Here is a 13,797-nt window from a genome sequence, read left to right on the forward strand (position 1 = left end):
TGTTTTAATGTATGTAGAGGTTAGCACAAGTTATCTTAACTTGAAATGATTTAATTTTCCGCATGCCTAAGTTCATAATGGCTAAATACATAATCAAAGCTTCAAACAAACCCTGTAATTATTTCAACATCAAAGTACATGATTTCAGTTAGGATTGTTTCACTGGGACCTTAGAGAACCAATTTATTGAATTATATGGCTATAATAAGAGTATGAGGAAACAGTATTGGCTGTTCGGTTTACATCACAGGGAATTAATTATTGAGTTGATTGCCCCTTGAACTGTGACTTCGATATACAGGGTGCCGCATCCAAGTCTGGATATAGGGAATTAACATGAGAATTGGTTTTTATTTTATAATATCTCCCCAGATCACTTTAAAGCTATTATTGAGTGATGCCTTTGTGGAGGTCAAAAAGGGCTATCGGCCAGTATTTTTTTCAAATTGTTGCATCGCGTTCATTCACTGTAAAAAGGTTTTAAAAATCGTATTTTGAAATTCGCGCCCGATCCGATTTGTCGCGAAGTGCTCCGTCCCACTGTCGAAGTTCGGCGATCGCGTGTTTGAATTAATCATGCAAAATCCAAACGTCAAAGTGAAATTAGAAATTATTCTCAGAAATCAACGAACTCAAGCTGAATTATTTTATCCAGTGTGATGATTATTGTAAGTCAATTTAAACGGAATAAATGCACAAACTGAACAAAATATTTTATTAGGTTATGCTATGTTCTACTGCGATTAGACGAAAAAGCGAGGGCCTGCTTGTTCTTCAACGGTTAATTTAATTAGTAGGTAATTTGGGTAAATTTCACACTTTTTTTTCGAATCACTAAAGATTGGAAGTCAATTGATTTTACGTTCGTTAAGCAGGGATGGAATTTTGCCACCTGGAAGCATGTTTGTTACAAGAAATTTTTGAGAGAGAAATGTAGAACATTGATTCATTAACATTTTAAAGTATTTTTCTCTATTACGAATGTGTTTTGGGATTCAGAAACTTTTGTATTACTGTTTTATTTGTTTATTTTGTTAACAACAACAAAAATTAAAATAATATTTCACAAAACAAAGTTACATTTATTTTCAAAGGTGATAAAAAGTAAATAAAATCAGGTGGGCACAACGTTTTCTAGGGATCTTAGAGAGATGGGATAGAAGTTTCAAAAAGCATCATGACAAAAAATTGAAGCCTGAGGACTACTTCTCACGTATGGAGTTTTACGAAGAAACGCTTGAGAGAATCTAGGCTGATGGAGAGTTTTTCAGGAACATTTGTTTTACTGACGAATGTTCATTAAGTCTTAAGGGAAGTTATAATCGTCAGAACGATCAAATTTAAGCATTACACAACTCTCACGTGGTCCATGAGTATCGTTATCAATGGCGTACAACTGTCAGTGTATGACTGGGGCTTCTAGGACATCATGTCATTGCACTTTTTTTCATCGAATCCGGAATGAATGCTCAGAAGTAGGACAATATGCTAGCTCAGCAAATACTTCCTGAGACTCGAAGGGTGCGGCATCTGCAGCAGGTCTTTTACATCAGGGACCAAATCTCCAGCCATATAGCTCTCATAAATGTTGTCTATTTGGACCAGTATTTTCCCGCAATGTTGGAATGAAAAATTTGCACCGCCCCATTGGCCTGTGCATTCGCAGGATCTAAATTTTTTCTTTGGAGATTTCTTCACGACCATCTGTATTCAAACAATACCAGCTATACAAACAGAGAACGCTGAAACAAGCAATCCAGCAATATTGTCTTCAGATTGCAACTCAAATGCTGATCGACACGCGTAGGAGTTTTGAAGATCGGCTTACTTACTGTACAGCTGCTGAGAGCAGTCTTTTTGAGCAATTCTTGAAAATAGTGCAATACTTCTCCAGATTCGTACAATATTTCATTACTTTATTCATCAACAATTCAAGTTTTGTTCTTTGTAGTTATCTAAATGGTTCATTAAAAGGTCCTCTTCAAAAGCGCCAGCTGTTTTGATGGTAAATCTTATCATCACACAATAAGAAAAGCGGGCCCTCGCATTTTCATCTAATCGCAGTAGAACATGACATTTTAATGAGATTTTAGTAATAAAGACTCGATCAGCACCAGCAGCATAACCTAATAAAATATTTTGTGCAGTTTGTGCATCTATTCCGTTTAAATGGACCTACAATAATCGTCATATTGGATAAAATAATTCAATTTGAGTCGTTCAGTGATTAACTGAGTGAGGCAGCGCGAGTACATTCCTAGCTTGAGGGCTCCCGGTACATGTCAAAATGCTGCCGATGGGGTTTTGAGGAAGACCAGCTGCTCGAAGTCTTCATCTCGGGCTTTTTGGATACGGTCTGAGCGTAGTTCCGAGATGGCTCGTTTAACGGGGTCGCGCACTACGACGAATGAATGGATCAATTTGTGCATTTATTCCGTTTAATTTGTCCTACAATAATCATCATACTGGATAAAATAATCCAGTTTGAGTTGTTCGCTGATTTCTGAGAAAAATTTCTAATTTCATTTTGACATTTGGATTTTGTATGGCTATTCCAAAGACGCGATCGCCGAACTTCGACAGTGCGACGGAACATTTCGCGACAAATCGGATTGGGCGCGAATTTCAAAATACGATTTTTAAAACCTTTTTACAGTGAATGACCGCGATGCAATGATTTGAAAAAAATACTGGCCGATAGCCCTCTTCGACCTCCACAAAGGCATCACTCAATAATAGCTTTAAAGTGATCTGGGGAGATATCATAAAATAAAAACCAATTCCCATGTTAATTCCCTATATCCAGACTTGGATGCGGCACCCTGTATTAAACCTATTAACAACCCTCTGTTTCCAACCAAATATGTATTATTAAAAATTCAATTTTCAATAAAAATAATCCACATTTTGAGTAAAGTCACAGACAAAACTTAGTAACAATTCAGTGTGTAAGAATTTTACATTTGTCAATTTTTGACATTTATCAGTGTCCATCCAATGATGACTCGATCACAAATTAAAAAATTAATAAATGAAATAATGGTTATTTCATTATTCTGTGCGTGATTCACTACTAAAAACTTGTATGTTTGTGATATAATAATTTTATGACGCTAAACTCCACGAACGATCAAATAAAAAAAGTAAAGTTGTACTTATCCAATTTCAATTAATAAATAATTCGACATATATAAATAAATTATACTTTGAGTGTGTTTTAATTAAAATTAATGTACATTTTGTTCGTATTTTACAGATATCTCGTAGTGAAGTTCTAAAAGCACAGCCAGATTTAATCCCATTTTTTTCTAATGAATTCAAGCTTAGCATGTTTCGCCCAAGTTGATAATCGTCAAGTTCATGACAGATATATGTACAAAGTTGGTGCTTATAGTAGACTGTAGGTAATTTAAATGTAGAAACTATGAAACGACTTGAGGACATTATCGTCAAAGAAAATCACCTAATGGTCATTATAAACTCTTAACGGCTGCGGCGACCTAAATCAAGAAAACACTCTACTCGCAGACTAATACAAAAATCATTAAACCAACTATTTAATCTGAATCCATTATTTACAAATGGATATTAAAAGCTGATGTGCTACTTTTCCAGGATGTGACAATGTGCACCATGCTACATTGCGTGTCAAATTATCACATCAGATTGACTGTGTATACCTATAATTTTTTGTTTTACATGTCAAGCTCGAGACACGTAATTATGATGCCTTGAGCGTATAATAATTTTGAGGACTGGGGCTCATAAAAAATACGAGCCCAAGTTACATAACGTGTGGGCCATTAATGCATAATAATATACCACTATGTTCCCTAATATACTTTATTTGGCAATTTTTCATTGTTTGACTATACCCAACAGAGCCATAAAGCACGTGAAGGATGTTGCGGTACGCCTTGCAAATTCCCAGAACCAATTAATTTAAAGGAGGTATGAAAAAGTACGTTTAGAGGACATGAACCGTTTACAGGTGCTTTCCCGACCTTCTCTTTAATCCTATGATTCTACTGTTTATTTATGTAGGTTTACTGTTTTGGGTGCGTCCTAATTTCAATTAGGGTGGGTACAAGGTAGCAAGCGTGACTTTTTGCATGCGTCACGCAATAGTGTGGTATTTCAAAGTGAAATCGATCAATTGTTGATAGATATCTTGTAATTTTTAATCTCCGCTCCAATTTAAGTGATTGCACCTAAGGTGTGTAGTTAGAAGCTGCAGTGAATTTAGTTGATTAAATAAAGTGGATGCTGATATATAGTCTGTTCTTTTTTTGTGGCCACGCCTGCACACATCAGATCCTGTTTTTGACATACAAAACGGTCCATTGTAATTATGTAAATATAGAATGACTTACTTAATGAGAGCATAGAAATTAAGCATTAAAAATGCATCTTCATTACCTAATAAAAAAAAAACACACCTTGGCTTAAAGCTGTTGTACATAAATTTTGTACTGCGAAAACAATTAAAATCTTTTATTACATCAATCTTAAACTGCGGAAGTACATTGTAAATTCCATTCTTACAGTGACACAATTTCAGTTAGTACAAATGAGCGCCAGTGGTTAAAAATATAGAATTTATTTCAGTGTCGATTCTCTGCATTAAAATTTATTGCTGTCATCATCTCCTACTTCCTTAAAGAAGTTGATTTTCCAATACAAATTCTATAATTCCTGTAAAATCCGTTATAAAATAGTTAACTTAAATCTGACAGCATTTCAGACGTTTGTATGATATGATGACAAAGCCGTTAATGTACAATACCCGTTAGCTTTATAACATTGATAAAGTCTAGCCTTCAACATTATAGTGCAATTTTACAGTGCAATATGACGATGGTATATTGCAATAAACTTTAAATTCTCATTGTAAATTATGGAAACATCTCTGTCACAATTTTAGTATACTGTGAACTCTGAGCGAGTATACCATAGGGAATTTGTGAGAGGAGAACGGAGCAGAAGCTAGTATAACACAAACTTTATCACTGAGGACTTAACAAACTGTTGCAAAAGTAACGTGAATTTTTTTTTTAGTTCTCAAAAAAAGTGGTCAAGTGGGTACAACATAACTTATAGTTATTTACTTACTTAAGTGCGTTTGGGGATGTGTTCGTGTATAGAGGTCGCTGACTCTACTATTCCTCATTACCCCGTCTGTGAACTTCCGGGCATCGAGAATAAAATGTTTTCGGAAAACACGTCCTTCACATGTTTGTATATTCAAATGTGGTAATCCATAAATTTCTTTCCGAAGCTAATATATTACTAAAAAGAAGGGAACCATTGTTGCAACAACCATTAAATAAAACAAAACACCATTCCTGTTGTACGACGCGCAGTTCCTGATAAATAGTTTCCAACTTTGTCATTTCTTTTTTCCTGTTGTAGTTCTGTGATTTTGAAGTTTTTGCGAAAAGGAAACAATCTTACCCCTAATTACAAGTTCCTTATCTTATCATTCATTAATTTCTAGTTTCAAATCAGCTTTTTCTATAACTTACAAGTTAGATTTTAAATTATTTGTACAACAAATTTAAAAACCTAGTATACACTAATAATAATAGTTTTATTTTTGAGGTCTACATATTTTGCAGTTACCTAACTGTAACTGAGACAAAGAAGGGACAAAATGCGAACATTTTTTCTCATTCGTTTGATGATAGTTTTCAGAAATTCCAAAGTTTTATTTACGACTTTTTACACAGTACATTTTTTGCTCAAACTTTATAATTTAATGTCCACTTTTTGTTTGTTTGTCGTCTCTTCTCTTTCTGTCGTTCGCTTGCTTATTATTAGAGAGATAATTAATCCATCTTTTAAACTAATCGATGAATGATTGATATTATAAAATTTTAAAAGTAAAACCAAAAATTTGACGGCTTTCTTTATTTAGCCCTAATAGAAAGTTGATGATGGTTATCATTTCGAAGATGTATTAAATAAACATTCTTTAACACACATTCCCAAAGTTGCAATATTCTTTGCGTTTTCAAAATAACTACATATGTTTTTTTCCAAGTGTTTATCTATCATCTGCCTGTTTGTCCTGTATTGGCGATTTTATTAGATAGACCCTAATCAATAGACCCGTTGTTATGAAATTTTAGAGTATTTTAGAAATATCATGTAGATGGTAAACCGTTGACCAAAATTTGTTTAATCAATAAATTGAAGATGCCATCGCAAAATTTTGCTAAGTAAATCGTATTTAAATTTTATAAAATAATATGCTCATGTACTTGTAGTTTATTAAACCGTTCTTATTCTTTACCTTTCTTTTTTATCTACTTTTAAAATCTTGATGAAGCTTCTCAAAATTCTGCTAGACAAATACTATCTAAAGGGTGCAGAATATTATAGTATTATGGGTCTACATATGTGGTTTCAGGTTATCATTTTTCTAGAATTACTTATACAGAATGTCTTAAAAAAATTAATAAATGTATCAGCAAAAAATTCTGCACTGTTGTCATCCATTAATATTATGGACGTGTCTACCTTACCTAAACTATGTATATTTGTTAAAAAACTGACGACGTGTCACAAAATTTTATTATTAAAAACCTAGTGAAACATACGCATACCATTCTTATTTACTTATAGTTAGGGGTTTATCATAAAAAAAAGAAATAAAATTCGCAGAATCAAATTTTATAATATAGCTAAGGAACTGGATTTTTTTTATTGTACTTGTGAGGCGAGAGAGGTTCTATCTATAGGATCTTAGGCCAGTTTTTGAATTTTTTATAAAATTGTCTGAAAAATAATAATTAATAAAACATTTTATTTTATTTTATTAATTAAATGGAACATAATATGCTCCTTTGCCTGTAGTTTAATAAATCACCCTGAATTTTATTTTACAATAGATATAGGAATTATTTTCAAAAATGACACTCGAATCTTGAAATTAATTTAAAAAACTAAATTAATTCATTTCAAATTTTTAGTAAAATAGTGACGGTTCGTCAAGCTGCAAAACATTTAGCTGTGCTTGGCATTTCACGGCGTAGCTTCAACTATTTTCATTCAGGCTTCATTGTATATTTGTTTTCTTGATAAAGTCTCTTTGTTGTGTTCATTACATTCGACTTTTGGATCGTGGCGTGTCGTATGTGTCAACATCACGTGGATACTCTGCGACGCATTTATCTGGGCGACTGCTCAAGGCCGCTCAGGGTATATTTTGCGCCTGGTGATAAGAGAACATTAAGAAAATTTTATGTATTCGTCTCCTCAAAAAATAGATAATACAGGGTGTCTCATCTAAAACTAATATCTTGAGAACAGATAGATATATAGAAATTGTGTTAACGCCATTGTTTTTAGCTTGAGGGAGGAAATGTATGTATGGTGTCACCGTTGCGACGCATATCTATATTTTTTTAAAATGATACAAATTTGCTCAAAGATCTACAGGTTTATCTTTAAGAATCAAAAAGTTATAGGGGTGTATCAAATAAAAGAGACACCGTGTATAACACTTGAGTTGATCAAAAAAATATATAAACAAAAAATGACAGTTGAGTAAAAGTTGTAATTAAAGAAATCTGTTTCAAAAGTAGTTGTTTTCGCATATGTTTGAACTGTCGTAAAATAGTGGTGCCTCTGTATTTATTTCACGTAACTTTCACTTTTTTATATTTATAAGTTTTATTTTTTTGATCAACTCATAATGAAATAATAAATATGTAAGTGTTGTGAATATTTGTAATAAAAATTTAACGGTCTCCCAAAATCCGTTCAAAAAATATAAGTATGTTGCAGTTTAAAAAAATATAGGTTTGAATCGCGGCGCCGCAACGTACTAAATTAAGCTTCATCCTTCAACCTACAAGCCATAGCGTTTACAGAATTTTATGTATCTCTATACGTTGTCAAGATATTAAGCAGCGGAGTTTTAGTTGAGACACCCTGTATATCTCAAAATATAATTAAATAAATGTTGCTTACACAGGACGGGCAAAAATAACATGCTATATGTTCACAATTGAGGCATTTTTTACAAATATAATTTAATCTTTTATTAGCGAATATTTGTAGAAGTTGTTAAGCACTTAACAGTTTATCAACAGAAGTTCCAGTCGAGCTAATAACTTTTTTTTTTCAAGATCAAAATAATCACATATACGCAAAGAAATGAAATATAACACGAACGCGAAGTAATAGCAACTTCAGAAGTATGGGTTTAAATAGAGGCCACCTTCGGGAATAATTATTATTCAGGCAGATCCAGACAGGATAGAGTCCAGTCAAGTTGCGCCGGAATTATTTTGTACATAATCGCTGTATTTTGTATCGTCTAAATTTAAGTTACTGCGGAATAAATTGTTAAGTTTTACCCACGCTGATTTTATTCACCAATCATCGTAACAATATCATCAAAAGACATTATTATTAAAGTAATTAAATAAACAATCAGAACTTGATAACTTAATTTAAATTTTAAATAAAACAAAATTCAGCGACTTTTGTTGCTGTTGTTTTTCTTCACGGGTGTGCTACAACCCTAAAATCTTTTCCGATTGTAAAACTACTATCTAAAAATGTTGCACTTTAATTTTGAAAAAACGACTGTCCTCTGGCAAGATGCATTTAAGTATGTATTAAGCGTTTTAGTTATTTTCCGTTATTAATAATTTAATTCTAGGTACTATACAATAAAAAAAAAACAATGAAATTCAAAAGCGCAGCTGGGCGTAGTTAGTTTTACTTTTTTGTCTAAATTACACTGAATTATTATTATTATAAAATCTACTTTTTATCCAATAAAATGATGATCAGAATGAAAACAGGGTGGGTGGGCGGGGCCACTTTGACATTGTTTAAGCGTTCAAATTTCATCTGAAAGTAAACAAAAAAGGGAACACTGTAAATGTCGAAGCATTTTTGTAAAAATTGTATGGTTAAACATTATAAAGATATGGAAAATAACCCAAAGTTGCGGTTCAGTTGAACTCGTTTTGAACCAGGCATTTATAAAACCGACCCATAGAGTGTAGCTAATTTGCTAAAATCAGTCTTATCTGAACAAATACTAGCCCCGCCCACCCGCTCTCTATTTTCTTAGAGATTAGGTCCTTTGCCAAATTCAGTCTTATCTTGACAAGTATTAGAATAAAAATTAGAATACCGTCTAAGAAAATAAAAAGCGGTTGGGCTGGGTTAATACTTGCTAAAACAATACTGATTTTGCCGAATGACGTATCTTCTAAGAAAATAAAGGGCGGGTGGACGGGGCTAATACTTGCTAAGATAAGACTGATTTTGCCAAATGACACACCCTCTAAGGAAATAAAGGGGTGGTAGACGACGCTAGTAGAGAACGAGAAATTAAATAAATGTACAAAATGTGTTCGTGATATACCTACAATTCAAAAACCTTCTTTAAACTAACTTCGCCCAAATACAATGCAATTTATATATTTACTATCAAACAATTAGGGGTTTTCGAACTAAAACGCTTAACTTTGTGAACAATCTTTCTACTTCTGGTGATAACTATAATATAATTTCATTTTCGCCTAATACCAAATTAATAATACTTATTGGTGGCCAAAATCAGTCTTATCTCAGCAAGACTGAGCCCCGTCCACTCGCCCTTTATTTACTTAGAGAGTAAGTCATTTGCCAAAATCAGTCTTATCTTAACAAGAACTAACACCGCCCACCCACCCTTTATTTCCTTAGAGAGTAAATGATTTGCCAATTTCAATGTTATCTTGGCAAGTGATAATACCTATTATTCCGTTGTACAAATCTGAGCCGTCGTTATCAACATTTTCTAAATTTGAATCAGATTCCTCAAAATACAAATTTCCCATGGGTTTTCAATTAGTCACACTAAGTTCTGCACAATGTTTACTAAATTACATCTTTAGAATACATTAGACCCTCAAGTCATAAATTATCGACCTTACTTTTTGGGTGGAGGCCGAAAAGTTATGTGTTTGTTATAATAAAATTTACAAAACCTCTACATCATTTCAATAGCGTTGTATTGACAAAAGTATGGGGGTAATCTACCTCATAACCACGTCTTGTCTGTAAGTCGTTTTTTCTGTTTTTTCAATACTGTGATCTCTTGCATTTGACTTTTTCTGCCAGAAAATATGGGTAGTTTGTCGAACTCCACCGAATAGTATTTTACATTGTCCATTACTACTACACACTTTCGTTGCAACTTGTTCAAATCAGAAATAAGCTCATTGACCACCCAATTTTGAAAAATTGTCCAGTCCATCGGTTTATAGTAATATCTGTCGCTATTTCTCGAATTTAATAAAAAGTTACTTTTTACTTTTACTTTTCAAATCTGAATCGTGTATCCAACGACGAATAGAAGAGCCATTTTGGTAAACCCATATTTTGTCAAAACACGCTAATTACATCTTATTACATCTTCACTAGAATTTAGAAATTGAAGAAACTGTGTCAAAAAAATAATTATAGCTGAAACGACACGGTTTTGTTCCCTCTCAAAAATTTTGATTTCGATTCTTTAGCCAGAGGATGAAGTCGATATGATCACAAAAATTTTTGAGACAGCTCACCTACATTGATCGGACGTTTTATTTCCAATAAAACTTCTTTTGACATTTTAAACGTAATTGTTTTATGTTAATGTCTTTAAAATTTTACTTACTTGAGTAAAAAAAGAACACCACTTTTCTGATACCTGAAAAGTGGCAAACATGTCAGACGTGACAGTAAAAAAACAGGTCAGTTTGGGTAGCCAACAAAAAGAAAAACACGTGGTCTACTCAGGTCTAGACAGGTCGCGAATATAATATACCTATTTTTTTTTTTAATCTACATGTAGATATATGTACACATAATCTTCCTGTCCCTACACATTAATTTACATTTCTAATCGCTGTTAAAACTTTAGCCTTTCCCCATGTTGCAAGGAAACAAGTTAAAGGTTCGTTCAGAAACGACAATATTTAGTTAGGATAAATCAGCTTACAGCTACTAACACTCCTAGAATGCTTAACCACGTACAGTAACCTTTTATTACAACTTTAGTATGTCGGGAATTAATGACCCTTGTTCTGGTGGTTCGTTAAAATTTACATAGAGAAGTTTAATTTAGCCTCTGGATTACATTCGCATGACGTATAGTATCATTTGCAAACAGTAATAAATAAATAATTAACGAGGGGGTGAAATGGCAAACATAACAGTGTTCTAAATGTAATGGTCCGGGTGAAATGTGTAATATAATATTCACGAGTACAGTATAGCAAACTCCATAAAACCCTTGTCATTATATACTAGAATATTACAAAAAGACTTTGAAACTCCTCAAAACACAAATAGAAGTTTCTTGTCTGATCTTTACTTAAAGTAAATTTCCTCTGATGCGTGCTTGAAGGCTTTCATCAAACAGAATAAGGATCCGGGTTATAATATCGTGTAATGAAAATTTTAAAATTACGGAACTTGCCCTCCACTGAAGTGAATGAACTCTGTTTTTACTTCGCACCCTCCGTATCACATATTACGCGAAAACCTAAAACGTACAGGGTTACTAAAAAGTATGGAAGCAGTTGAATCCCTCGGGAACGGTTTATCAACACTAAATGTGCTTCCTTCTGTCTTTACGACAAAACAAATCATCTTCGTGTTTTTTCCCATTCTCTGCATTGCTATTTCTGATTAATAATATAACAACAGAAGCTAATACATAAAGAGAAACCTGTTGAATGTCAATCAATACGTTCGCTCGAATGACCTCTACCTTGCCATTTCGCCAAGAAATTCTCGCATGCTACTACCTCACATATTAACGTTTACTACTCGATGATCATAACACTAAAACATTGCTAAATTTGATTACAGGAGCGCCGACGTCTCAAGGAACGTTATCCAAGTTTAGCCCTTGTACATATAGACCGAGAACAGTGTTCTCTTATGCTCAATAATTATGAAGAGTTGCTGCAAAATCGGTCGATCTGCGAAGGCCGGTGCGTTATGGGCGAGGAATGTCCGACCGGAATCTGTAGATCAAGAAATCAAAATCCAGCTGCACATCAGTCGCGATCGAGGAAGCAAAGAAGTGTTAGGTCGCGGTCGGAAATGACAAGAAGCCCTAGTACTACTAGCACCGCTAGTACTAGTAAAGCGAGGCCTCGCTCTGGACCCGCAGGACTCCGAAGCCTTACAGGTGCACATAAAATTATTGTTGTAATGGTGAGAGATTTTTGGAAATACGCACGGTATTGCTTAAAGAGCACGGTTTTGTCACGATTTTGGCTTCGTCACACCTTCTCGCAGGCACATGCTTTCGAAAAATTGGCCTAAGTGGCTAATTTTTTCTTAAAGATTTTCTACTAAAGAAGTCTTTATGAGAAAGAACCAGACACGTTTTTTCGAGCACCTTTGTTATGAAATCCATCAACTTTAATTAATTTAACTTAAGTAAGTTAACTCACTTAAGTAACTGGATTATAACACATGGCACAGAAACTGCGTTCTAAATTCCATTGAAAGCAAAAATATACCTGTACTCAGAACATATTTTTGTTTGCAGAATTATTGACGTTTGTAAAATAACTCGCCTTTGGGGAATATATAGGTGTTATAATTCAGAAAATCGAAACCCACAAGTTTTCAATGTTTACGCACATTGAAATTTAAAAATTGGTAGGTTATTTCGACAGAACTTCCCTCTCCTTTGAAGTATAGTCCAAAAACCCTGCCTCTTTCAAAACTTATAAAATTTGATTTTGCGATTTTTGTTTATTAAGAAAAAAAAAGAGAAAATCAAAACATAGATTAAAATCTTCTGGAAAACCAAAAACTATAAAAGTAAATAAATCGATAAAATTGAAGTCTAAAAATGAAGCAAGAAAAAATTCTAAAAATCAAAAATCGAAAAGTAGGAAGATTGAAAATTCGACTATCGAAAATCGGAAACTCCAGAAATCAAAAAATTAAAAAGTAAAATCATTGGAAAAGCGGGAGACTGAAGAATAAAAAAATTGAAAAACGAAAAGTAAACAAATAGAAAATTCGAATATCGAAAAAGATCTAAAATTGAAAAAATTAAAAATTGAAAATTCGAAAATTTGAAAAATCGAAAGACAGAAAAATTGAGAAATCAATAAGTCGAAAAGGAAGAAGTTGAAAATCGAATATCAAAAAATCTAAAATTATAAAAATTGGAAAATCAAAAATTCGAACATCGAGATTTGGAAAAATCCAAGAAAAGAAATATAGAAAAAGCGAAATATCGAAAGTCGATAAATCGAAATAAAATATATCGAGAAAATCGAAAATTCGAAAAATCGTGAAATCAGAAAATTTTAAACATTGAAAAACCGAGAAATTGAGAAATGGAAAATATGAAAAACCGAAAAATTGAAATATTAAAAAATTTAAAACTCGTACAGTCGAAAAATGTAAACATTAAAAAAAATGATAAATTGAAAACTAAAAAATCAAAAAAACAAGAAACCGAGAAATCGAAAAATCTAAAAATTATTAAATCAATAAACTAAAATATCAAAAAAATTAAAAATCGAACAATTTAAAAATCCCAAAACTCAAGTAACGAAAAATGAAAAAATTGGTCTAAAGAGTTTAGACAGTACTTCCCTCGCTGTCGGAAACTTGACGACTGCATGCCTATTGTGTTTTTTTTCTCATTACATTTTTGTAGTGGGAATTTAAAAAAAAATTGCGATGACGTCATCAACATTTTTGCAAGGACACGTATATCAGTTGGGATAGATGTAGTGTAATACTAAGAATAAAATTATTATATTC

General features: G+C 32.9%; 1 protein-coding gene across 2 annotated transcripts in view; it reads left to right on the forward strand.

Moving 5' to 3' along the window:
- LOC135135147 (dual specificity protein phosphatase 22) overlaps nt 1-13,797 on the forward strand; it is a 65,389-nt gene that overhangs the window by 41,776 nt on the left and 9,816 nt on the right. For both annotated transcript variants that reach the window (XM_064064143.1, XM_064064142.1), the window contains exon 5: nt 11,869-12,193. In XM_064064143.1, coding sequence (XP_063920213.1) covers nt 11,869-12,193 — 325 coding nt within the window. The remainder of the gene's footprint in view (nt 1-11,868; nt 12,194-13,797) is intronic.

The sequence above is a fragment of the Zophobas morio genome, unplaced genomic scaffold (assembly GCF_036711695.1).
Source record: "Zophobas morio isolate AGI-343-1 ecotype UQ-CSIRO unplaced genomic scaffold, CSIRO_AGI_Zmor_V1 ptg000024l, whole genome shotgun sequence".
Lineage (NCBI taxonomy): Eukaryota > Metazoa > Arthropoda > Insecta > Coleoptera > Tenebrionidae > Zophobas > Zophobas morio.